The sequence below is a fragment of the Pan troglodytes genome, chromosome 6 (assembly GCF_028858775.2).
Source record: "Pan troglodytes isolate AG18354 chromosome 6, NHGRI_mPanTro3-v2.0_pri, whole genome shotgun sequence".
Taxonomy (NCBI): domain Eukaryota; kingdom Metazoa; phylum Chordata; class Mammalia; order Primates; family Hominidae; genus Pan; species Pan troglodytes.
This window is the reverse complement of record NC_072404.2, coordinates 151,319,440-151,346,911: the sequence shown is the minus strand read 5'-3', so window position 1 is coordinate 151,346,911 and position 27,472 is coordinate 151,319,440. Positions and strand designations below refer to the sequence as shown.

The 27,472-nt window shown below is 35.9% G+C and overlaps 1 protein-coding gene and 1 non-coding gene across 2 annotated transcripts in view; one reads left to right on the top strand and one right to left on the bottom strand.

Moving 5' to 3' along the window:
* Positions 1-241: 241 nt before the first annotated feature.
* MTPN (myotrophin) overlaps positions 242-27,472 on the top strand; it is a 50,648-nt gene continuing 23,417 nt past the window's right edge. Inside the window, exons 1-3 of the mRNA XM_519405.6 lie at positions 242-677; positions 26,059-26,172; positions 27,006-27,089. Of these exons, the coding sequence (XP_519405.2) occupies positions 606-677; positions 26,059-26,172; positions 27,006-27,089 (270 nt within the window). The 5' untranslated portion in view covers positions 242-605. The remainder of the gene's footprint in view (positions 678-26,058; positions 26,173-27,005; positions 27,090-27,472) is intronic.
* Positions 16,900-17,006, bottom strand: LOC112209844 (U6 spliceosomal RNA). The gene has a single exon (XR_002944846.1). It is a non-coding gene; the product is annotated as a U6 spliceosomal RNA (small nuclear RNA).

The following is a 27,472-nucleotide window of genomic DNA, read 5'->3' as shown; positions in this document are numbered from 1 at the left end:
TCTTCCTATACATTTTTAGAAGCTGAGCAAGATGCCCTCCAAGATTATGTTTTTTAAAAAGTAAAGTTTTTCCCATTAATGGTGGTGCAGAAGCGTCCTAATCCCATCGAAAGTACTCTCACTCTTCCTCCATTCGCTGTCTTGAACTCCCCCGGGCCTCCTTCATTCAGCCTCCCAGTCCCGCCCACTTGTCTCCGGCTCCTACCCTCCACTCTAGCCTTCCCCGCAGCCTGTACATTGCGCATGCGCACTAGTGGCGTTCGCGCCGCGGACCCAGAGAGGGGCGTTCCGCGGAGGAGAAGAGGAAGAGGAAGTTGGGGGAGGGTCCTAGCGGGGAGTGAACCGGAAGTGTAAAGGTTCCTTCCTCTCCTCGGCCAGGCGGAACCTCTCTGCTGGGCCCGGTGGCCGCAAAAGAACTTTCTTTCTCCCGCCCGAACGGTCGCCGCGGCCAACTGCCTCGCCCGCCTGGCAGCCTAACCCTACTTCTCTTCTTCTCCTCTCCGGCTTCGCGCGGCCCTGCCTCCCTCTCGCCCGGCGGCATCCGCTTGCTGCTGCCACCGCCTCCTCATCTTCTGCCCGGCCAACCGGCCTGCCCCGCTGCAGTGATGTGCGACAAGGAGTTCATGTGGGCCCTGAAAAACGGAGACTTGGATGAGGTGAAAGACTATGTGGCCAAGGTAAGCGGGGATGAGAAGAGTAGGCGAGAACACGGAGGTGGGCTGGAGATGAGGCTGAGGAAGCTGATGGGAGCTGGACTGCGGGGATGGGGGTGGGCGGGAGGAGAGACTTCCTGGGTGGAGGCGGCACCAAGGAGAGAGGGGCGTCTAGGGAGGAGCTAAACTGAAAGAAGGGTCCAGGTAACTTGGTAGCGTTCTGTGTCAGGTAACTGCTGCGTTAATACAGTCAGGCGCTACCTGACTTCCTGGCCTCTTGGGGGAGGGGAGGAGTGGTGTCTGGCTCATCCAGAGTTTCTTCTGCGCACTGATCATTTGAGTTTGGCCCTCTTCTACACCAAAGTTACTTAAACCTTTCTTTGAATGAGGTAATTCTCCATCTTGGACTTACCCATTACTAAATGAAGTAACCTAAGTAATTAGGATCAGAGGAACATGTTTTTTAACGCTGGGCCTGGTGTGAAGTTAAAGAATTCATTGACCGTGAAAAGAGTACCGAAAATAGAAATAGTTAAAATTCTGAAACTGAGTATCACTTCACTGTGGTGTCTTAACTTTGGGTGTGGCCTTTTTCCTTTCCCCCACCACAACAAATACATATTTGCTTCAAGTGGTAAGGTTGTCAACTGGCATCTGGGAATGTTTAAGGTATCTGAATAGTTTTTAAACAAGCATGTTAACTTCAGTTATTCCGTTCTTCTACCTGATTTCACCTGAAATGCTTACATGTGTAGTAAATAGCAATGCAGTTTAGTGGCAGTGTATTTGGGGGGTAAAATCATGATGAAGAAAGACAAACTCAAACCTCAGCCCCAAATATAAAACTGAATCGACATTGTGGCAGAGTGGGAAACTTAAAATTCCAAGCTAGCCTGTCTTTCCATCCTGAAACTGTGCCTTTGTAATTATGAGAGAACTTAACATGTGATTTTAATTTAGTGATAATCTAAAATGAATCTTCCAAAACAAGTATAATTTTATGACAACCACGGATGGCATCTTGCTCACCTTCTAAAAGTGTGAGAACCCAGTCTAGATTTTAACTCTTCAAAGAATAGGACCTGACCTGGGTTTTTGCTTCAGAGGCTGTGTTAGGAAGCAAGTAAGCGAAGCAGTTTCTTAAAACTTACAGGATTGTGCAAGGCAAACTGCTGAAGGTTTTTACTTTATTTAATGCCATTACAATTTAGACTTTTTGGATGCTGCTTACCTGCTTAGTTTTTTGCAGTGGAGTTTTAGGACAGGCTGTCTTCTCGTCACTGCCTTCTCAGCTGGTAGCCAACTGAAACTTGACTTACTGGCTATTTCAATATAAAGCTAAAAGGTAGAAATTATTTGGTACACTTACCAGTGGTGGGACACCGCAGTACTCTGGAAGTAAGTGGGCTTTTGTTTTCCTGTCATAGTGGAACCTAGGTTGTTTGATATACTTGAAATACAACAAGTTGATTAAGTACTAACTGAACTTACAGCTACCAAAATAACACAATGTATTTAGTGTTTTCCTGACACATTATTTTATGTCATCCTTGTGAATACTGGGAAGTAAGTCCTATTATTGGTCCCATTTTACAGATTACTGAGATGCAGGATGCTTAAGAAAAGTTATGGAGATGGTAAATTGTGAAGCAAGAACTAAATTGCTGACTCCAAAACTGAAACTCTTTAACTGCTCCACGCACTATCTCTCAGTCTAAGATCTAATTGTGAAAGCGTATCATACCAAGATTTCTAGTAGGACATTCCCAGGGTCCACATTCAGGCAGGTAAATTGTGCCCAAAGAATTCTCAACTACACAAAAATATTTATATGAAAATATATGCCAATAAAGATGGATTAATTTATTTCCAATTAGTTTTATAATTAGGTTAGGTTATCATGTTCAATTTGATTATTTTCCCTATATTACTACCGTAGTCTGTTCTTCATTAATGTAAAAAATTTGCATAAGAGGGAGGGTAGACATTCAGAAAAAGCAAAAGGAAGTATTGAAAGTTGGACTATCCAAAAAGATATGACTGTAACTGTAATGTAATCTGATGTACAGAGCATTGAGCTTTATCCTTTCTTAGTTTTGAAGATTTCATAAAGTATCTTTCACTTTGTTAATGAGAAATAATAACAAGCACTGAGGTTTATACTGACTCAGCTCCCTTATGGTGCCCATTTATACTTTCAGGTCCTTATTACAGTTTCTTCTGCCCCACAGCTGTCTTCCCTGCTTATTTATTGACTCACATTTTTCATCTACCAATTTGTGAACACTCACTTTTTGAGTTTCTGTAATGTGCATCTATCTGAGTAGGTGTGTACAAAGAAAATACTAAAGAAACACTTAGACCTGTCTAGTCTTCATTCTCAGGGGTGAGAGTCTATTTTAAAAACTCTCCTCAACATTCCTGTGAAGATCTCTCATATTGTTAACCTAAGAATCTACCTGTAAGAGTAAGATAAGCATTTTAGTATTCCCCTCCTCCTCCTCTTTTTTTTTGGAAACAGGGTTTTTTTGTTTTTGTTTTTCTGAGACAGGGTCTTTGCTTTGTCGCCCAGGCTAGAGTGCAGTGTCGTGATCATAGCTCACTGTAACTTCAGACTCCTGGGCTCAAGTGGTCCTCCTGCCTCAGCCTCCTGAGCAGCTGGGACCATAGATGTACACCACGACACCCAGCAAATTTTATTTTTTGTAGAGACTGGATCTCACTTTGTTGTACAAGCTGGTCTCAAACTCCTAGCCTCAAGCGATCTTCTGGCCTCGGCCTCCCAAAGCACTGGGATTACAGGTGTGAAAGCACTGGTTCACAGGTGTGAACCCATTTTTCCTTTATAAATTAGTATTTTTAAAAGTCAGTAATTACACTTTTCTACCTGCCTCTGACTTCTCTATTAAAGTTCGAAGTGTGAGTATCCCTAAATCATTGGTTTTAGGTGAGTTCTTGAACTTAGAAAAGTCAGTTCACAGTCCCCAAACCACTGAAAATTGTATTTTGAAATGGAAAAGACAGTATTGAGAGAAAAATTTAGATTATTTAGAGAAAAATTTAGATTATTACATTAAATGTTTCATGTATAACTTTAAGACAATATCTGAAGCAATTTTAAAGTCTTTCAACACTACACTTGGCTTCTTGACTGACTTAAGGACCACATTTAGTTAATTCATTCATTTTTACTAGGCATCTTTCAGGTCTTAAACTCTTTAGTAGTCCTGGGATGATAGTAAAGAAGTTCGACACAGTTTTCAGGAAACGTAAGCATCTATATTTAGCAGACCTACGTGAAAAAAAATTCATACTTTTATAGTAGTATGCAAATTATAAATAACATCTCATTTTCATAAAATTCAGTTGTCCGGCTGGAAAACAAGTGAAAGCCAGAAAATAAGGTATTCATGAGCAGCTATAAGAGATATTCATAGCCCCATTTTTGATCTGAATGTTTCTTTTGGGTGACATTTTTTTTGACTTTGTCTTACATTTCTGCCTTTATGTTCTCCTGTTGGAGTTAATTCTAGCCTCACCTGAATTTCAGACTGCATAAGCTCTGTTCAGACAAATTCCAAATTGAGCTGTTTTCCTCTCAAAAACTGGTTTTATTCCTATTGTGTCTCCATTTTCACTAATGGTATCATGACCCAACCATTTGCCCAAACTGGAAACTGGGAAATTTTCCTAGATTTCTGAGGGTTACCAAGACTACCTTCTTAGTCTCCCTCATCCATTCCTCACTCTCCTTTCTTCTTACTACTTTAGATCAGTTGCTGCTTCTTTCCAGCCTGGTCTATATTTTCTTTCTTGACTATAAGAAAATAGTCAAGAAAGAATATATAGACCAGGCTGGAAAGAAGCAGCAAAAATTGACCCCTTCCTGGTCAGTTTACACAGTTTAGGTGGAGGGATCTCTCAATAACATGAATATAAGCATGTAATCTTTTTCAGCCAGTCTCCTTCACTGCCCTTAAAATATTAATACTTTTGTGATTTCTCACTGCTTATTTTAAAAGGGCCAACTCCTCATTGGTATGGTGTACTAGGCCGCTATTATCTGGGCTTGCTTTTCTACACTTGCCTCTCTGTAAGCACTCTGCTCCAGACCCTACCATCCTGTTTCTTCCTTGTAGATCTTTACATGTGTTCTTTCATCCTCCCTGACCAAGTCTGCTCACCTCAATCCCTAACCCCCAACCTGTTAAACTCCTGTTTACCCTCCTAGGGTAAGTATCACCTGTAACAGAAAAACACCATACCAATGAGGAGTTGGCCCTTTTAAAATAAGCAATGAGAAATCACAAAAGTATTAATATTTTAAGGGCAGTGAAGGAGACTGGCTGAAAAAGATTGACTTCACATAGAGTGCTGCTTCTTTTACTGTTTTGCTCATCAGATTGCTGTGATTTTGTTTACATGTGTCTTCATTAGGCTCTGAACTCCTGGAGGGTAGATAATATATTCTTTTTCATCTTTCTGTCTCCAACATAGCGCCAAGGAATTTTACACATTAAAATCATGTTTCTGGTAAGAAATTCATTTTATTCTTAACTTAGCAATAATTTCAGCATACTTCATTAATTACAGAATAATAATTACCATTGACTGGATGACTTACATTGTCAGGTACTGGAAAGCACTCTGCAAGATGTTTTACCTAAGTTTTTATTTGCTTCTTACCACAGTGTTTCAGTATAAGTAATAATCTTATTTTAAGGATGAAGAACCTGAGGCTTAGAGAACTGAAGTAACTTGACAAGGTCACAAACTAAGTAGCATAACTGGAATTTAAACCCAGAACTGTCTGAATCTACATGGTGTGTGTGTGTGTGTGTGTGTGTGCGTGTGTGTGCGTGTGCGCGTGTGTATTTATAACCATATCAGTTTGCTTTAAAAATGGTTTTTTTTTTGGCTAACAACACTTTAGAATTAAGAAAACGAGAAAGAGGCTTGTAAGAAGCAAGTACAACTAATTAGCTCTGACTGTGAATGAAGACAAAAATGGCAACCGTATTTTAAAAATTGTAAATGTAACAATTCAGAAATAATTAGTATAGAGACAAACATCTCCGTAAACTTAAACTCTCATCAGAGACTGTCATTACTCAAGACGTGTCCATAAGAGTGACTGATAGCCTGCAGAATGTTTTGTATTTATGGTCACATATAATCTAACCTTATAATTTATGTTCCTAATTGTGATCCTACACAGTCCAGAAAAAGTTAAATTTTGTTTGTTTGCCTTAGGAAGAAACAAAAATAACTAAATTATTGAGATTTCTATTCATAATTATTTAAATAAAAAAAGTAACATTTTGAAAAAAGTATGTTTATTAAATTTTATGTATTTGAGGATTGTGATGCAGTATACAGGTATTATTTCATTTACTTATCAACAGTAAGCCATGAGCATTATTAATAATGTTAACCCCATTTTAGAGATTTTAGAGGCAGAGATTAAATAACTTGCTCAAGATCATAAAGTTCTTAAGTGGTGAAGCTGAGATTTGAACTCACTTCCTTGGGTTCTGAAGGAGTTTCAAAGCCCCATGCTGTTAACTACTTCAGCATACCCTTGACCTTCATTTCTCAATAAGGCCAGAAACTAGGGGGGTACTATATTATTGAGTAAATAGTAAAAATAATCATAGCAGGATGGTAATTATCCATTGAGACTACTAAAAGGTGAGCTTTCTGGTGGATTTTGAGGATCCAACACGCTTACAGGTGAGTGCTTGTGAGTTGCATTGATAAATAGCCCCTTTTAATCTTCAGCAGGTCTGATATATGTACTCTCTTGTTTACATGTACTTCTATTTCACTTGCTGTGAAATAGAAGCCTGGTCTCTAACTTCCCTTTCTCTGTGGTTTCCTTTCCCTCCAGCCTCCATTCTAATTACATCTGCCGTTGACACTCTAATAGGTTTGAAAAGCAACAATTGTGCACCATGTGAAAGGATAGAATCTCTTGAACCTGAGAAAGATATCAACTCTAATCTTTAGAAATTCCAAGACTCATTGAGATCACTTTTCACTTTCCTAATAAAATAGCCAATTTAAAAGAGGCCCTGATTCAATCTACTTTGCATTTATTGGTTTTAGGCAGCTTCCTTTTTTTTCTTCTTTAAATTATTAGTTTCTTTCTTATAAAAATGTATCACTATGTGTTGCCCTTTCTACAGAAGGGCTGGTGACCCATTCAGAAAGCATATGTCAGCTTGTATAAGATACAGGTGCCCTCAGTAGACAGAGAAACATTAGTATAGATTCTTTTCTAATTATTAATGCTTTTAGTCATTTTAAAAAATATATAAAATAGAGGAAGATCTTTTTTTACATTGGAACATAAGTGTTCATTCAGATGTACATAGGCTATATAAAGTGTTTTGGTTTGAGATTCTAAACATTTTCCTTTTATTAGTGCAGATAATTAAAAATTTAATGAATTAAAGCTGATAGAAATTATAACAATATTATGTGCTTGTTATTTTAAAAAGCAAAGCTGTATTGAATAAAGTAAAATATCCCATTGACTATTTTTCCTACCTATGTGGTTCCTCTCTTTAAAATATAAAATTGATTAGGTGTTTTTAAAACAGAAAAGAATAAAGAAGACAAAAATTGGCCAAAATTTTACTATTTAGATAACTCCTAACTTTTAAAAAGTAAAATTAAATTAATTCAGATGTGGATTTTAAAATGCCACAGTTAGGACTGAAAGGTAAAGATCTCCCCTCCCCAATGCCTGTGAACAAATCAGCCATTCTCAACAGGTCCATGTAATTAATTTCAGAAAAACATTGAAAATTTACTTACTCATCTGTTTTTCCCGCTTAAAAAGTTCTGTAAACACTTCTGCACTTTGCTTTCCACATTGAAATGTATTGATTCTTCCCTTTTTAAATGGTGAATAGTATTCCATTTTCTGGATGTTTATTTAACTATTCCCGTATGATAAACATTTTGTTTCCAGTGCATCTTTGCAATTAAACAGGATTGTAGTGATCACCTTTGTACATATACCTTGACAACTTTTGAGACTATATCTGCATTACTCTCTTCATGAGTTTCGTCAGCTTAGGCACACATTGGCAGACATGAGACCGATGGTTCCCTCACACCATCAACAGCACTGGGCATCATCAGACTTTTTAGATTTTGCCATTTGGATAGGTGAAAAATGATTGTTTATGTCTTTTGTTTATTTTTCTTTTAGTTGGTCTGTTTTTTATTGGTTTGTATAAACTCTATAAATTAGGGAAATCAGTTTTTTATCATGTTTTGCAAATATCGTTCTCAGTTAATCTCTTGACTTCATTTATTTTCTTATTCTACAATGGTCTTTTACTTTTTGTGGGGTTAAATGTATCGCTTTTTTTCTCTTTTGTGACTTGGATTTTGTATCCTGTTTACAAAGACCTTTTCTGTAAAATTACAAATAAATTTGCTCTTCTGGAACTTCATTTTTTCTTCCATTTTGGACATTTGACCTTTCCATTATTTATTTTGAAGTAAGGCAGGAAATAAGTGTATACTTTTTTTTTGACAGTTCTCATACCATTTATTATTATAGTTCCTCTTTTTTTTTTTTTGCACGTTAAGTGGTATATATTATAACAGATATTAGGAAAATGCAAATTAAATCCACAATGAGATACTACATTATAACTATTAGAATGGCTAAATTGGTAAGACTGAGAAGCTCTAAGGTGAAATGTTCAATAAATCATATTTAAAAACTTCTTAACTGTATTAAGTAAATATTATTTTGTTTAATATTTTTTCTAGTAATTTCTGACATTCTTTTTTTTTTTCTTTTTTTTTTATTATACTTTAAGTTTTAGGGTACATGTGCACATTGTGCAGGTTAGTTACATATGTATACATGTGCCATGCTGGTGCGCTGCACCCACTAACTTGTCATCTAGCATTAGGTATATCTCCCAATGCTATCCCTCCCCCCTCCCCCCTCCCCCCACCCCACAACAGTCCCCAGAGTGTGATATTCCCCATCGCAAGAACAAAAAACCAAACACCACATATTCTCACTCATAGGTGGGAATTGAACAATATAGTTCCTCTTTACTAATAATTTGAACCATCATCTTTATCATAAACAGATTTCTTGCTCTTTTTCTATCTATACCAAACTGATTTAATGATGTGTGGTTTCAAAATATGTTTTAGTATCTCCCTCTCACATTCTCTTTAGGATTTTTGCAGGTGATTCCTTAAATTTTTTTTTCCCATAATCTCAAGAAAAATATTAGGATGATTTGAACCTACCTAAAACTTAACCTGTATCTTTTAATAAGCATTAAGCTTTTTTTTTTTTTTTCTGGAATGCTGGGATCGTGTGATCTGTGGGACATAATACTTTAACTTTTAATTCTTTATGAATCATCTTAGGATAGGAGGATGTCATGCACTGTGAGAATGTGCCATATCAAAGATTCAAAACAGAGGAAGTGTGTTTAGATAATCAAATCACAGCAAAATTGGTGATTAAAGTTAGTTTATGGTATTACATCACAGGCCACCTTGTAATAAGAAAAATGGCTGAAAGTAATTTTTTTGCAGCTATATCTTTACTAAATAATTCTGATAAGCTTAGAAGCTTGATTTTTTTTTTCAGTCCACAGAAAATTACCAGTGTAAAGAGGAGCTGTGATTACTGAAAGAAAAGAAACCAAAATGTAAGAAGCTGACCCAAGAAAGTGAAGGGCAAAGAGCCATATTTACCTTAAAGTTTCAGAGGCCTCAGGCAATAATTAATATGTATAAGCGTAACCTTGAGCTTCACGAAAAGTTTAAACTTGGTTACTTTTCTCTTATTTACAAGAGACATGTATAACATATTTTAGGAAGATTTCAATTTGACATATAAAAAAATGAGCATTTTGATACTTAGGCCTAAAGTAAGTATCTGAAAAATACTGAAAAATGGAGGTATTAAAAAAAAATTGTAGGCCAGGCATGATGACTCATGTCTGTAATCCCAGCATTTTGGGAGGCCAAGGCAGGAGGATCTATCACTTGAGCCCAGGAGTTCAAGACCAGCCTGGGCAACATAGCAAGACTTCCATCTCAACCACAAAAAAATTGTAGGTAGTAAACACTTTAAACATAGTACAATAGACACTCATTATGGCACTGTCCTTTAGGGATTTGGAATTGCATTATTGGTGAAACCATAGCATAGAGGCTAAATGTGTTGGCTTTGGAATTAGATCTTCCAGGTCTGGCCTTCTTACTAACTAGACACTTTGGGTGAATTAAGCACTCAGAACTTGAGTTTCTTCAATTGGTGAAAATGGGAATGATTGTAATACCTACATAATAAGTGTAAACTGTGTACCATTGTGCCTGGCATATGGTGAGTGCTAGTAAATATTAGCTGTTGTTACTAATCAGCATCCTCATAAATTTGTTTAGAAGCAAGATTACTTACAGAGCAACTAGTCCAGCTCCCTTATTTTATAGATAAGGAAAAATTAGGTGTGAAAGCCCTTGACCAGTATCATAGTGCTATTTGAGATTGAAATTTAAATTCAGTTTTCCTGAATTTGGATGAGGGTTGGTTGGTTGGTTTTCCGCTACACCATTGTGTTTGCTAATGAAGTCATCTTATGCTAGCTGTTACCTCTAATAAATTATTCTTTTTGTCCCACAACATCTGCTTGGCAAATTTCTTCTTCTTCCTGAAGTTTTATATTCATGTCTGTTTTGTTCTGCATAGATTCCCTGACTGCTTGTGCAGTTTATTGTTTCTTGGTGACATCTAATATAGAACTTTTTTATTGTGTTTATGTTCTGTTGTGGTTTCTTAAATTTGAGAGCTTATGGGCTTCTGGCTTGACTAACAAGTTATTAGACTTGAATTTGAAAAACAGCGGCTTAAGAAACTTAAATCTTGTTCTGTGGGGTATGTCTTTAATTTTTGAACTGCTGAAATGAGTTTTGTCTTAATGACTGGTTAAGAAAAAACCAAGGTGCATTTATAAATATGGATCAGTTATTACCATTTAGTCACTTGAATAGTGGCTCACAAACTTGAGAATTCAGAGGCTCTTCACCGCCCCCTCCAGCCCCCTAAAAAAATGTCTTCAGATCTTTAAGCTACAGTGCTTATAGTGGGGCATTTTTCTGTTGACAGGGGTCATAGCACTTGAAGCTTCTTCCTGTGCTTGAGGAGTTCCCTACTTATATAGTATGAATCTTGATCAAAGGCAAGGTCTGGTGCTCACCGCAACAAAAGCCAAAAAGGGCAAATAAATTGCTTTCTCTTGCCCACACAGGAAAAGAGCTCATAACCCAAACATGACTAATTGGATGCGTCTATCTAGAGCTGATACAAATGCTCAGGCATAATAAAAGATGTAGTGGCAGCAGTAAAACACCACTTTCCAAAAACAGCAGAAGTCGTTATGTGCCACTTGTATCATCTCTTCTGTGCCCGGGTGGTTCTTGTGACAGATTTTGATTTCACAGACAGTCCCGGACTTAATTTTTTTTTTTGACGTTGCGATGGCGCAAAAGTGATACACATTCGGTAGAAACTGTACTTCGAATTTTGAATTTTGATCTTTCAAAATCAGAGCTTTCAAAGTCAAAATCATATCACTGCTTAGGGATATGCATGATGGTACTCTCATGGTGCAGGGAGTCGCAGCTCCCAGTCAGCCACTCAATCATGAGGGTAAATAACTGGTACTCTGCTGTGTATTGTAATGCCAGCTGTTTTTGCCCAATGGTAGGCTAAGGTAAGTGTTCTGAGCACATTCAAGGCGGGCTAGGCTAAGCTGTGATGGCAGGTTAGGTTTATTAAATGCATTTTCAGTGTAACCCAATCATAAGTAGAGGAACACTTGTATTTCTTGCTTTTAAGCATCCTTGTTTTCTGTCCATTTTCTGAGCTTTGTTCTTCAATCCTCCTAGCAGTTCTGGGAGCTACTTCTAATATCTGTTAATGTATTACATGTCTATTAATCAGTCTGATTTGGTTTCTGTTGCTTGAAATTAAGAACCCTATATTAATTTTTACCTATTTATCTCACCTAATATTCTGTGGGTTTTTTGAAGGTAGCAATTATCTTTGTATCCTCAACAGTTATCACATTGCCTGTTATCTGCCATACAGTTTCGTTACATTTGTATTTAATTGGTATTTGCAGAAACTATCCCTTCCTTTGTTGTTTTCAAAGTTGGTTTACCATATACCACTTTGTATGTTAACAGATATTCTTAGTGTAAATGATGTTCTTTCATTTCCTCTCTTAGAAATAGCTCTAAATTTTCAAGTTCTTTGTTGTTTTAAACCCAATGAACTTTGTCCAACTTTCCACACTGTTTGTAGTGACAACAGTTGTATTAGTATAACAGCAACTTCCACTTGTAACCTCTCATGACTATCATTTTAGAATTTCAGTCAAGAATTGTTAACACTATACGGTCTCACTAAAAGTAAAGATAGTTTTGTGCATGCTTCCTTGTGAAAAATAAGAATCATCAGTACTTTTACCTTGGTATTAAGAAACAAATGTTAAAACCTATACTTAATGCCACATTACTTATAACAATATAAAAGCATATGGACCCTAAAACTGAAGTCCTTAGAAAATATTTTTTATTATTTATTATTTTGAAGTTCTCTATAAGAGATATTACACTTTCATTTTGGATTTCAGTAGACCTTGGTTTGATTCCCAGCCCTGTTTACTTACTAACCTTGACCATGTTATTTAATTTCATCAAACCTCAGTTTTGTATCTGTAAATAGGGATTGTGATAATACTCAATTCATGTTGTGTACAAGTTTTTAAAAAAATGCAAATGTAAAATTTGCAAAGCAGTGCTTAATACACTGAAATTCTGTAGTAAGTATTTGCTGTTTGTATTATTGTCTGTATAGATCTTAGAGGAGATTTAGAGAGGTCAATGCTTAATAGCAAGAGTTGGGAGACATTTTTTGTAAAGGGGCAGCTAGTAAATATTTTAGGCCTTGGCAGTCACACAGTCTCTATCATAACTATTCATCTCTGCTGTTGTGCAAAAGCAGTCGTAGATGATACATCAATAAATGAGTCTGAGTTCCAATAAAACTTTATTTACAAAAACAGCATGCTGGCTTTGACCCATGAGCCGTAGTTTGCACACCTCTACATAACATTGAAGTTAATAAAACTACTTTGTCTAAGTTTCACTTTATTCTCAAGTTTTTGAGATATAAAAAAATTAAAATGTATAATATAAAACTTATTTTGGGGGTCAGCATTTTCAAAAACATTATTCAGAAATCTTTATGATTCAAAGATGTTGGACTGGAAAAGCAAGGCATGGAAAGGTGCTTGTGGATAGAGAGAAGAGAGAGGGAGTTTGAATGAAATTCTCTAAAAGAAAAAACATAGAATTTCTATACTAAATTTGAACCTTAGGCAAGAGGCCTAGATTTCTGAAAATGAGGAATCATTACTTGTAATATACAAATAGGAACTAATTTAGATTCTTAAACTGAAAGTAGATTCTGCGAAATCTTTTCAGCTGCGTGAAATCATCCTTCACCAAAAACGTTCCAGAATTTTCTTCCCAGCCCTAATGTGAGTCCTGTCCCTGGCTTGATTTCCAACTCCAGAAGTGAAAGAGAAGGCTGGTTAGCAGTTTTCACTGGTTCATTCATAATTAATGCAGCAAATACCATTTGAGCACCTACAGTGTCAGCCACTGAGATGAGTTTTCTTTGGTAGGTTTAGTTAAAAGGGTTAGAAAACATACAGCAGATAAGATGGTTGTATGAGTTCTGAATACATTATTTCCCTTATTTAATACATGAAACATGGATAACACTTAGAAAGCAGCTATACAGTTTGTTAAGATAAAGTTATATTTGGTTCCTTTCTCCTGTCTTCCCTCCCTCCCCTCCAACTGTGGAGCCATGAATTAGAATCTTATAAATGAAGCTACCTTTTGATTGTTAGTCTTTTTTCCAAATTGACAATTTTTTCCAAATTGACACATTATAATGTTTTAAATGGATTTTCTTAATTTTGATAGTCTTTCTTTATATAAACACGTGTTTTGTTATTAAAATTTTAATTTCCCACAAGCTTTTAAAAAATACTTCACCATTTTCAATTAGAAAATTTCTAAGTGTAATTAATTGCTTCTAAACCTTCCAAAGAAGAAAAATGGTGTGTATTTAATAAGTAAATCAGCTGAAAACTAAAACTGAAATTTCTATAATTTGAATGACTGAAGTAGTCATTTTTGAAAGAAAAAAATGCCTAAGTTGAAGGTTCCAAGTAAATGTATAGGTGGGATAAGAATACATAACAAATGTATTGTTATTCATTATTTAAAATGAGTTCATATTTGTATCATTGAAAGTTTGATGCATTTGGGAGGATGACGTCAGCAAGAGAAAGTTCATTTGGTGTGACGTTGACATTTCAGAAAATATGTCAAGTAAGAGCAGGTTGATGTTATACTTTCGTCCTTACAGACCTTCTTTCTTTCTATTGTGCCATCTGTCTGTTTTTCTGTATTGTAAAGTTCCAAATAAAGTATTAATGTATTATCACCTTTCTTGTTTGCTTTGCCCCCTCAGTGGTAGAGTTTACATATAAACCCATTGCTGTGTTGTAATTTATAATTGTGGTATTGTTTGACACACTCATATCAGTCACCAGTACAGTAATAGGTGATTCTTTTTTGCAAAGTTATATCCTAAATAAGGACTTTCAACCTGGGGGATTGGGTAGGGAGGAGGACAGAGAGAGAGTATTAGGAAAGGAGGGACTATATTATAACATTCATCTCAAATGGATCTGTCATTTTTTAAATATTAAACACTGCAGTCTTAAGGAATTCTGAATTCCCATTGGGGAAGGATAATACGTAACTGTAACTGAAATTATTGGGGACATCGACTCAACTATATAGAATTTTGTAAATTTAATACTTTTGCTGCTTTCTACTGTCAGGTGTCCAATATTTAGTTTACATGCTGTGGTACAAAGTGGTGACACATATGCTAATTTAGTCTACTATTTGTTAGGTAGCTTTTGGGACACTGATCTCTTGTGGCAGTACAGTATGTACCTATACCTTGGAACTCAGTGGCAGCAATGCGTACATATCTTACAGATCAAACAAAGAGTATTATTTGTTTCTTTTCACCTGAAGAAAGGTCTAAAAACCATTCTCTGTAGGAGTCGGCCATTTCACTTAGAAATAGCATAAAGAGTACTATTTTATTGTAGTGTTTATTATTCAAATAAACCTAATGCTATGTAATAGAGGCCTGTAAGAAGTACTAATCTAGTGAATAATCCCCCCCAAGCCACACTGTGGAGGAGCATGTAAAAGATTTTGCTGTTGAAGAGAAAATCTGAAACTTCTAAAAACATACCGCTTATTTGTTAATATGTTTATGTTTCATATTAAAACCAGTTAGGAAAGTAAGGGAGAAAAAATTGAAAACAGCTGGGAAAAATCTAGTGAACAGTGGTAGTCTTTTAAACCATGTAATTTCATATTAATTTAACCACCTCCAGATTGGTTTTTCACAGATTTGGTTGTGTCCATAAGTAATATTCTTGCCATTAATAGAATACTTTAATATTTTAACGTTTATTTTCAAAATGGTCTGCAATTCTAGTATTGAGTCCTTCTTTGCTCCATCAGTAATTTAGGAGATTTAGTATTGGTTTGGTTGTGTGTATGTGTTTTGTGTGTTATTTTTGTTCATTCATTCATTTTTTTTTTCTTATGTTTACTTTGTGCTAATGCTTTTGGTATTTTGCTAATCCCAATTAATCTAATCTAATTAATTGCATTAGATTAATGCAATCTAATCCCATTGCATTGGGATTAGATAATGGGTTCTGTAAGGTTTTAGACTTTGGAATGTATTGAAGTTTTCTTTGTTCTGTTGTAATTATATTTTGTTGATATTCAGTGAAATAGTAACGTACAATTTCCGTAGAGTACAAAGTTTGATATACATTAACAATCTCATTAATTATTAATCATGCCTGCTGTGTCCTTACCAGCCAAAGACTAAGATGATTATGATAGTCTCTCTGTACAGTGCTATTTTTGTCAGTTGTTTTCTTGCCGTTCTTCAGATAATTCATAACTAGCTTTTACATTTTTTCATGTAAAATGAACATCTTTCCCATTTACTTTTTTTGCTTTGATTCCACTTTATCATGTACCAAGATTACTCTTCCTAGCTTTTTAGATGTATGTGCCTAGTATATTTTTGACCATTGAACAAATTTTTTTCACATTTTCATATTTTGCTTTTAGGTATCTCTCAGTAGCAGCTTCTGGTTGGAAATTTGTTTACTTTTCTTTTTGTTGTTGTTTAACAAAATTCAAGATTCTTTATCTTTAAATTTGATGTTAAGAGCCTAGCACATTGAACCTAAGCTACTGGGGAGGCTGGGTTGCTTTAGCCCAGGAGTTCAAATCCAGCCTGAACAAGGCAGTGAGACGTTGTCTCAAAAAAGAAAGAAAGAAAAAAAAAAGGTATATATCTCAAACTCTCTCCAAATATCATTGCTATAGATAGTTTCTTTCTGTAGTCCTCTGGAATTCGGTGTTCTAAGGAAGCCACAAATATGAGACCAGTCTAATTTAATTTTTTTGGTGTTAATGTGATTTTGACTTTTTAATTTTGGGAGTCTTTTTGCTTTATCTAAAGAAATTCTAAAACTATTTTTGGGAGGGAGGGAAATCAACTGAATTTTTGCCTACAATACAGTGAGTTCTTATAATCTGTAGGCTCAGGTCTTTCCTGAGTTCAGAAAACTTTCTGTTCCTGTTCTGGTTATGTATCATTTATAAGTTAGAACTTTATACTCCTAATGCCAATCGTCTTTTTCTTTAAACATTTGTACTAGTTTATTACCTCGGTATTCTGGGAAGATTTCTTGTTTGTTCTCAAGTCTTTACTTAATTGAGTTTTCTTAATTTGAATAGTGTTTCCCAACTCTACTGACTTCGGTACAAATTTTAATTTTGCAATTGCAGTTTTAATTTCCTTGCTATATGTCACTTTCTCTGCAGCTTCCCTTTCCTATCAGCCTGCACCTCAGTTTGTTTACTTTGTGTGTTTGCCTGTTCTCTTCTTAAGACACCCTTACTTATTGAGCCCATGTCTTTTGGATTCCATTTTGATTACTCTGTAGATGTTTTCTAAAGTTAAGTTTCTTTTCTTTTTTTAATTAAAAACCAAAAAAATATGGACTGTTTCATGAATTTGCGTGTCACTCTTGCAGAGAGGCCATGCTAATCTTCTGTATATCATTCCAATTTTAGTATACGTGCTGCCGAGGCAAACACTAAAGTTAAGTTTCTTATATTGAATCATTTCAGAGGTATGTATTTCCTTAGAGTTTTTTTTTCTTTATTTTCTTTTTCTACTACATTTTAGAGGAAAGAATTTTCAATATATTTCTTTTGCTATATGATTTTTATACACCTACCTCCATATTGGTTTTCTTTGTTACCTATCCTTTAAAGGGGAAATACTATTCAGATTTAGGGTGTGCTAGCAGTTAGGATGTGAGGATTGCCTCTGACCACACTTAAAACCTGCTTATGTACTAGAAGAATCCTAGTGCTGGTGGTTTTGTTCACCCGATCTTTTATATTCTCTATTGCCTAAGGCATAACTTCATTACATTGTTTAAAAAAACATGAAATCATGAAGACTGGAAAAGAGAAAAATGTTTAAAGAAAAAAATGTTAGGCTTAGCCCAAGCTTAATTATCTCTTCATGGTAGCTTGATTAGACCCCTTACATCTCCTTTTCTGTATTCCCAAAACAAACTCATAGCCTGTACTGCAACTTTAATCACATGATATAATTTAATCACATTATATGAATGGTTTACTTGTTGTCTTGCCTTTTATGGCTACAGATTCCTTGTGGGGAATGACTCCTTTTTCATCGCTGTCTCAGATGCTTGCCACAGTTCCCAAAACTTTATAAGCTATCAGTAAATGTTTCATGAATGATTGAGTAACCAAATTGATGTCTTTGGGAAAATATTAGAATAAACCATTTAATAAGCATAAAATACTAGAAGGAAAAAACAACTTGGCATTGTAAAGAGGAAAGTATACTATGTAAGTTTGATTTCATTCTGTTGTTGCAGTAAAGCAGGAGGCAATACACTTAGTTTATCTTGATCTTAAAAAAACAGATGTTCCATTAAAAAAAAAAAGCAGATGTTCCTCCTGAATAATACTGACAAACTAGAAAAATCTTCCCTTGCTTGTAGTACTGTTAAAAAAGCAAATAACTCAGTGGGGATAGCCAGGTGGCATATATTAAACTCTAGGGATATTTCCTATACAGCCAATAACATTGCTTTCAGAAATTAGATGTAAGACATGTTCTATTTAATATTTAATTTCTCTTCTCTGGATTAAAAATAGTTGATGGCACACTCACCAAATTTTCATGAGAATAATATCATCAGGTCGAATCAGTGAATTTCACTGTTTATGTTCTTCAGAGTCAGCTTAATCTAATTCTATACTTTACACTCTAATGTCTTGACCCACCCATGTATAGGTTTCAGTAGCAAAGCCAGGCATAGGCAATGATTGTTAGTGTTTACACAAAGTACATAATCAACCCATGAGTACTTTTCCGCCAATCTCCAAGGCAAAGGGTGTCTGTGACCAATTTTAGGGACATTAAAATACAGAAAAATGTGTGCTTAGGAATCAATGAAATAATGTAACTGTTATGTTCTATAAAATAAGAATTTTAGTGTTACAGGGTATTTGATATTTATTGCATGTCTAGAATTAGAATAAGTAAACTATGGTACATCCACTTGATAGGATATATGTATCTTTCAAGAATGATGTCTCGTGAAAGAATACATAGTGTGTTCACAACTTTTTAAAGCAATTATTTTCATAGAAAATGATTAAACAGAATTATAGCAGAGTGGTAACAATGGTTGTATTTTGGATGGTAGGCCTTGCTAAAATATTTTTTAATTTCCAGATTTTATTTTATAAATATGTATGTGGTGGCAATGGGGTGGTTTATAACACTTATCAGGGGATCAGTTAGAAATCATGCTGTACTAATTTCCTTTCTTTGAAGTTTCTAGACTGTTATAAAGATAATCTGAAATACTTCACTGAAATTTGAATGTTTCAAAGATATCCTTGAGGGAATGATGGGGAAGGATGATTGGATGAAAGTGTCATGAACTAGATTAGGGATCAGCAGATGGTAGGTCTCTCTGACCCATTAGTGACTCAAATTCAGGATAACAGCAAATCAATGAAAATATTTAGTTGTAGTTACAGTGTGTTGTGACTGTTAAACACAAGTAATAACCTAATGTAAAAATAAGAATTGCTTGTGCCATGTGTCTGCAAGAGATAGAACCATAACTAGTAAACAGTGAATTTTCCAGTACTGAGAGCAGGAATGGACTGATCAGCAAGGTTCTAAATTGCCTTTCATTAGAGATACTCAGTTATAGGTTGGGCAGACACAAGCAAGGATTAAAACATAGAATGGGTGGCTGAATTAGATGACATTCAGAGCCCCTTCCAACACTGAGATTGTATAACTTTCAAAGACCCTAATAAGGTTTTAAAAATACCACTTTGTGAAGTAGTAGCTGTTTGGTAGGCAACAGGTTGCACTGTGACAAAGCTGTTATAAGTGACTGTAGAAACTATTAAAATAAGACTGCTATGCACAAGTCACCCACAGACATTGTAGGCAGTATATAAACAAGTAAGACATTGTTCTTTCATTGTCCTTTCTTTAATGAAGTTTTTATTAAAGTATATAAATAACATACCTGATCGAATAGAGGTAAATGTAATGAAAGACATATAAACAAGAACTATGAGGATTAAAGGAAGGGAATTATATATCAAGAATATCAGGAAAATACCAATAGTATTTAATTTTTTTAGGTTGAAAAACCTGTCCAGTGCCCAGTCCTAAAATGCCACGTGTTTTAGTCCGTTTAGGGTTGTTACAAAGGAGTATCTGAGGCTGAGTACTTTATAAAGAACAAGGTTTATTTGGTTCATGATTCTGATTCTGTTGTCTAGGAAAGTTTAAAATTGGGCACCTGCATCTGTGAAGGGTCACAGGCTGCCTCCACTCATGGCAGAAAGTGAAGGGGAGCCAGGTGTAGAGAGATCACAAGGTGAGAGAGGAAGCAACGGAGGGAGGAGGTGCCAGGCTCTTATTAACACCAGCTCTCACAAGAACTAATGGGATAAGAACTCACTTATCCCACACCCAGTGAGAACATTAATCTATTCATCAGAGATCCCGCTCCCATGACCCAAACACCTCTCTTTAGGCCCGCACCTCTAATATTGGGATCAAATTTCAACATGAGATTTTCCTGGACACACATCAAAATTATAGCACTATGCTTTGACATTGGTATAAATGATATAATAATTAGGTTCTCCTCTGACATGGAACTCACCAACTTATTGATGTAAACTGGTCATGCATTGTCACTTTTTTTTTTTCTTTCCAATTTTTTAACACTAAGAAAAATTCAGGTTAGGACCAAGGAAGACTCAGAGAAGCTAATCTCAGGTTGCCAGAATGTAATCTTAAGACCTTTCTTGGGTTCCATTTGGTTTAGAATTTCACATAGACTTTCTCCTTTCCACTATAATCTAAATCCTCATCTTACTCTTAGAAGCACCAGAAGTCAACCCATCCTAAAGTATGTTATGGTTTCTGTGGTGGTTCCAGATAGAGTGTATGTATTTAATTTAAACTACTCACCAGAATATACTATGAAGTAGTAGTGTTTCATATGTGTATTATGTATATACATTATGTATGTTATTTAGATTACATATATGGAATATACCATATTTAGAGAAAATAATAGCTTCAAAACAATTTAGTATGTTTTAATATAATACAATCTAGGTTGTGAATTTAATAACTGACAGACTTCATGTTGCAATGAAAAGAGTTTTAAGAGTAAAGGGAAGCTTTGTATTTGCAACATGGAGACCCTTGACCTTGGCAAAAATGGTTATGGTAATAGTGTTGAGGGTGGAAGCCAAATTAGAGTGGACGGTGAAACACTGGAGATAGCAAATATAGACAATCCTTTTGTAAAGTTTAGCCCTGAAAGGGAGGAAAGAGAACAGTAACTGAAGGGCAGATGTCAAGTCCAACAAGAGGTTGCTGCTGTTTGCTTTTTTAGTGGAAGAGCTGTGAATGGCACATGCTGGTGAGAAGGAGCCAATAAAACAGGAAAGGTTGAAAACAGTCAAGAAAAGAAAGAAACATGAAGTTTTCCCCCAAAAAAAGAAAGAAGGGACGATATACAGAACATAGGTGAGGGATGGCTTTTGATAGGATGAGAGGATGAGTCAGTTCCAAGAAGGTGTGATAGAAGTTCCTGAGGGAGATCATGTCTTCTGTATAAAGAAGGATATGGGCTCATCTGCTGAGAATGAAGGGGAAGGAGGAGACAGAAAAGTCTAAGGTCTATAATAAGTAGAAGAGGTTTAAAATAGTATCTGTGGAAAGTGGAAGAGCCAGAGGAAAAGGAAAACATGGTAACATTTCCATGTGAGCTAAGGAACGTGTTAATATTGTGTATCTCTCTTCTCTATCCCCAGAATTTGGGAAAGAAAATGAGGTTTTCATTTTTCTCTGTAACTGGTAATGTTTTATGAAGTTAGAATGAAGATTACAGAATAGGTATCTTTATCTCTGCTAATGTCACTAAGGCCTAAAGTATAGGCTGGAGGCAGGGAAGAAAGGAACTATATAGAGCACTATCTTCCTTTCCTATTTCATCACCACTATTGGACCTACCACCGGTGCATCAAGACTGCTGAAAACCTGGTGAAATTGTCATTCAGCACCCCCTTAACCATGGGATCTGCAGATAAAGACAGCTTTAATTCTTCCTTTTCGAAATGGATGCCTTTTATTTCTTTTCATGCCTGGTTGTACTGATTAGAACCGCTAGTGCAACATTGAAGTGGTAAGAACAGACATCCTTGTCTTATTCCTGATCTTAGGAGGAAAGCATTCAGTCTTTCACCAATTAAGTATGATCTTAAATGTAGGTTTTTTTGTAGGCCAAGGAAGTTTCCTTCTTATCCTAGTTTGCTAAATTCTGATGACAAATGCATATTGGGTTTTTTTTTTTATAATCCATTGAGATGGTCAATCATATGGCTTTCTCTGTTTGTTAAAATGGTAAATTATATTCACTGACTTTTCGAATATTAAATCAACCTTATTCCTGGGATAAACCCCACTGGTCATGGTATATCATCCTTTTTACGTAGTGTTGGATTACGTTTGCTAAAATTTTGTGTAAAATTTTTCCATCACTTTTCATGAGGAATATTGGCATACAGTATTTTCTTATAACATCTTTGTCTTGTTTTGGAATCAAAGTAATGCTGAACTCATAGAATGAGTTGAGATAACATCCCATCGCTTCCATTTTCGGGAAGAGTGGGTAGAATTGGTATTACTTCTTCCCTTAAATGTCTGGTAGAATTCACAGTGGTGCCATCTGGAGTCTGAAGGTTTCTTTGTGGGGAGGTAATCTGTTGTCCAATATTGGCACTTTGTATCTTCGCTCTTTTCCTGATGACGTTTGCTAGAGGCTTATCAGTTGTATTGATCTTGAAGAATCAGCTTGTGATTCCTCTCATTTTTCTGTTTTCTGTTTCTTTGATTTTTACCCTGATCTTTATTCTTTTCTCTTGCTTATTTTGGATTTAATTTTTTTTCTAGTTTCTTATGATGGAAATACAAAGATTATTCACTTGAAATCTTTCTATTTTTTCAGTACAGGCATTTAGTGCTATAAATTTCTCTATAAGTACTGCTTTGCTAAGGCCCTGCTGACAAGGATTTTTTTCTGTCAGTCACACAAAGCCTTTTCAGTCTCATCGTCTTTTTGTCTGCTAAAATAAGAATTGTAATGTAAATGTCTGAAGGAATAAAGGAGAAAATTTAAACTCACAACTCCATTTCATAGGCATTTTGCACTCATATTAAGAGTGCAAGGGAGGATATAACATTTTTTATTTTTTGAGATGGAGTCTCGCTCTGTCACCCAGGCTGGAGTGCAGTGGCGCAATCTCGGCTTACTGCAAGCTCTGCCTCCCGGGTTCATGCCATTGTCCTGCCTCAGCCTCCCAAGTAGCTGGGACTACAGGTGCCCACCACCACGCCCAGCTAATTTGTTGTGTTTTTTAGTTGAGACGGGGTTTCACCGTGTTAGCAAGGATGGTCTCAATCTCCTGACCTCGTGATCCTCCCGCCTCGGCCTCCCAAAGTGCTAGGATTACAGGCGTGAGCCACCGTGCCCAGCCCTGAAGGATGTAACATTTTTGGTTCACAGAAGTATCTTTGACAAAGATCTTATTGATGATTTATTGCACTTATTTATTTGCTTTGTCTCACTCTAAAGACTCGTCCAGTTAATCCCGTCTAGCTAATATTAATAGAAAGGAAATGTTAATAATGGGAGGAAAACTAATTTTATCTGAATTGTTAAGCATTCTTTGCCTCAACAACATTTTTGTAGTTGTGAATAAAGACTAAGGTGGTATGCCAGTTCGCCCTTACTATTTAAATTTGATTTTGAATATAAAGCATGTTACAATAAATAATGTCTTTATTCATATTTCAACCATTATGCAGAAACCTGCCTTAATCCTATTTTGAATAATCTTTTGTCTAGTATAAGCCAGTACCAGGAATCCACAAAAATAATAGTGAACCTTTATTAAATATAATAGCCTTCATTAAACATTTGTTAAACAATGTGTCAGGCACTATGCTAAACACTGCATGGGTTATCTCTTCCAGTGAAACACTGAAACCCTGTGAAGTGTAGACATTTCTATTCCCATTTTACGGATAAGGAAACCAAAATTTAGAAAGTACCTGGTCTCTGGTCCCACAACTAAGTGGTAGAGTTGGAGTGCTAACCTGGTCTCCAGTGATTTTAGGCACATTATACATCCTTATATAGACATTATATATATACATTATATTACATATATACATTATACATTCCTTCTATATCCTTCTGATTTACAGGAGGCCCTGTTGTAATGCATGTATCACATATTAACTTAAGTAAACAATCCATTAGAAATTATTGCTTTGAATTATTGAAGTAGTCTTAACTTAGATTGTTTTATCATCTAATATTTCAGGTAGGAAAATGCTTTCTGATGAAACTCTTGATCCTCCAAAAAAATATATATTTGAAATACACATGTGGGCTGGAATTTGGAAACACTCTATAATTTAGTTCCCTTAATGCTTCACTGACACCATTGGTTGCTATGGTAGACAGTTGATATCACCCTTCTCTCAGAATGCTTAAAAATAAGTAAATTCATATTTGAGTATACCTATTACATACATAGATAATACTTATAGATAATAGCTAACCGTATTTCTGTTAATATTAGCTAGTGTGATATTTAAGTGCCTTACATGGATCATGTAGTTTAACCCCCACAACTCCATGAGCTGCAGGTACTGTCATCTCTGCACATAGAAAGTAAGTAACTTGCCCAAGGTCTAATGGTGATGGAGCTCCTGTTCTTAACTCCCATATCATACTGTAGGAAAATATAAAGAAGAAAACATATAATTTCTACTCCCAAGGAATTTGCATTCTGTTGGGAAAGAAGGCATACACAAAGTTGTAAGGGTACCATATATTTAAATACTAACTGATTCCTGTGAGTTTTACGAGAAAGAGAGCTTACCATTATCATGGAAAGTTTCATAGACAAAGTAAATCTTAAATTTGATTGAGGCTTGTAGGACTTATAGTATTTAAATTAATGGGAAGGAAGGAGGGAGCAGGCATAAGTGACAAAGGGGAAGGGGAGTTTGGAGTATGTGTGTTTGAAAGAATGGTTTATAGTGGCTGTAAAATGATAGGGCTCTGAACATCTTGATTCAGGGTATGGCTTGATGAGTTGACCAAACTATGCTAAGTGAATAATACAATTGTTGAGAAAATAAACTTTGTCTGAGCCAGGGTCTCACTCCTATCACCCAGGCTGGAGTGTAGTGGCAGGGTCATGGCTCACTGCAGCCTCAACTTCCTGGGCTCAGGGGATCCTCCCACCTCACCTCACAAGTAGCTGGACCACAGGAGCATGCCATCACGCCTGGCTAATTTTATATTTTTAGTAGAGATGGGGTTTTGCCATGTTTCCCAGGCTGGTCTTGAACTCCTAGGCTCAAGTGATGTACCAGTCTTGGCCTCCCAAAGTGCTGGGATTACAGATGTGAGCCACCACACCCGGCTGAGAGAATATAGGATGTTTTGCTCCTCAGTAAAATCTGAACTCTCCTAAGAGGGAAGGGGCAGATACCGAATTAGAAACAGCATGTTGGTACAGAAAGAGAATGGGTTTAAATCTCTACTCTGTTACTAACTGAACCACAGTAAAAAGTTATTTAACCTCTTTCAGCTTTAGAGTTTTCATGTATTAGATGGAGGTTATTCTCTTCTTGGGGTAGTTTGAAGATTAGAAATAATGGGTGTATCACAGTGCCAGATGTATTGCAGCTGGTCCATAGAGAAAGTAGTCATCATTTTTAGTCTCTGTTAATCTTCAGTGAATGAAAATGACTTTTTTAGACTTAAGTTCATTTTTCTGGCACTATACCTCCATTCATCACCAGGATTGTCATGTTCTTCTGAAAGCCCTGAGTTCCATTTTTTGTAGCACTTGTATTTTGAAATTATATGTTTAATTATGTGATTATTAATATCTGCCCCCCAACCCCAGACGGTAAGCTTCATACAGTCAGGAGTCATGTCTGATTTTGCTGACCACTGTCTTCCTACTGTCTAGCACAGTGCCTGCCACACAGTTGGGCTCTACTGAATGTTAAATGAAATAAATTCTTAATACCTAATACTGAAATTACATTGTGATATTGATGGCTGCCTACATCAAAGTGGAAATACTTTCTTTGAAGAATTAAAATACATGTAATATGAACTGTGTAAAATCTCAGTGCTTGAACTCACTAGTCTTTTGTGGTCACATATTGACACTATGCTGATTGAACTCCTTAGAAATGGAGGACAGTAATGTATTTCGTTATATTTATCATTATTGTATATTGTTTTCAGCTTAACTAATTGTGGCTTGAATTTCCATCATACTGTATGTTAACTCTTGTGCAGAATTTCATTTCAAGTTTTTGGTTATTTTATTTTGCAAGAAATGTTAATTGTTTCATGAAACTCTCACAGCTTTAAGAAAGTAAAACTATCAGGTGCCTCATTTCACTTCTTCAGTCTTCATTCATATAAATATTGTTTTCATTTGGTTTTCTTATAAGGGAGAAGATGTCAACCGGACACTAGAAGGTGGAAGGAAACCTCTTCATTATGCAGCAGATTGTGGGCAGCTTGAAATCCTGGAATTTCTGCTGCTGAAAGGAGCAGATATTAATGTACGTAGAGGACGTGATCATTCTTGAAAAAATTTTCTGTTAATATGCTATGGGTAATTGTTTTCTATAGATTATAAAATAGCTATTTGTAGAAACTTCATTCTAAATAAGAATACAGTCTGAAATTATGCCAAATTGCCTATAACTTAGAAATACAGTGGTGGGATTTTTAAAAATAAGCCAAAAAAGCTGACTTTTTTAAGCTGACAAAAATTGAAGGTTAGTATGTTTCCCCTGTGGCTGTTGCTTTTCAAGTTCTAAAGCTTGGGGAGTTAGCACTATCTGTGGGTAACAAATGGCTATGATGTAATACAGCATAGGACTCTGCAGTCATAGGCTAAATCTAAAATGGATTATTGGACAAAGGTCAATGGGCAAGTGGTCAGATAAGCGCAGTCATCTCCCAACTTTAGCCTTTTGTAGCTTCTGTATTTCAGGGGATGCCATGCTACCCGGCCCTTTTACCTCCTCTTTGGCTGTGTTTTACCCTGTTTTCCCTTACTGGACCACACTGGCATTTCTACAGTTGTGGGGAATCAAGGCTTAGAGAGGCTAAATAATAGTACCACAGTAAGTGGCAGAGCCAAGATTTGAGCTGAGGTCAAAGCCCTGCTCCCTATGCTCTACTACTATGACTCCTAAGGAAAGACATTGCTCGTGGGCTTGGGTCTCTGGTAGCTTTAAGAGACTAGACACTTGACTCTGTGGATTGATTGATTGATTGATTTTGTAGAAAGGCAAATAGGTAAATCTAGAAAGAGTTTTCTAGTTAAAACTAGAAAGTAGAAAGAAATGAAAAACAGATAAAGTTATCTCTGTTTATTATTTCATAGGCTCCAGATAAACATCATATTACTCCTCTTCTGTCTGCTGTCTATGAGGGTCATGTTTCCTGTGTGAAATTGCTTCTGTCAAAGGTGAGGTCAATTGCTAATAGTATTGCTTTTTCTATTACTGTGTTTAAGCCAAGTATTTGATTGTTAATTTATTTGAATTTTGTGTGGCAGCAGGGACAGAAAACTGGAAGCAATATACAAAATTGAGGTGTAGTGTTACTCAAAATAGCTGGCCCATAAACTGTTACCAGTTTGTGGTAGGTAAGGAGCTTGGGTGAATATAAATCAGCAGTCTTCTTTGTCAAGAAAATATTTTACACACACACACACACACACAGAAACCAGCTTGAAATAACCATTGTACTTGATGATATAGAAGAATGTCATTTTGGACAGTAATACTTTGTGGACTGGCACCAGGTTCATACACCATGCTTTGAGTAGCACTGGTTTGAAATGTATAT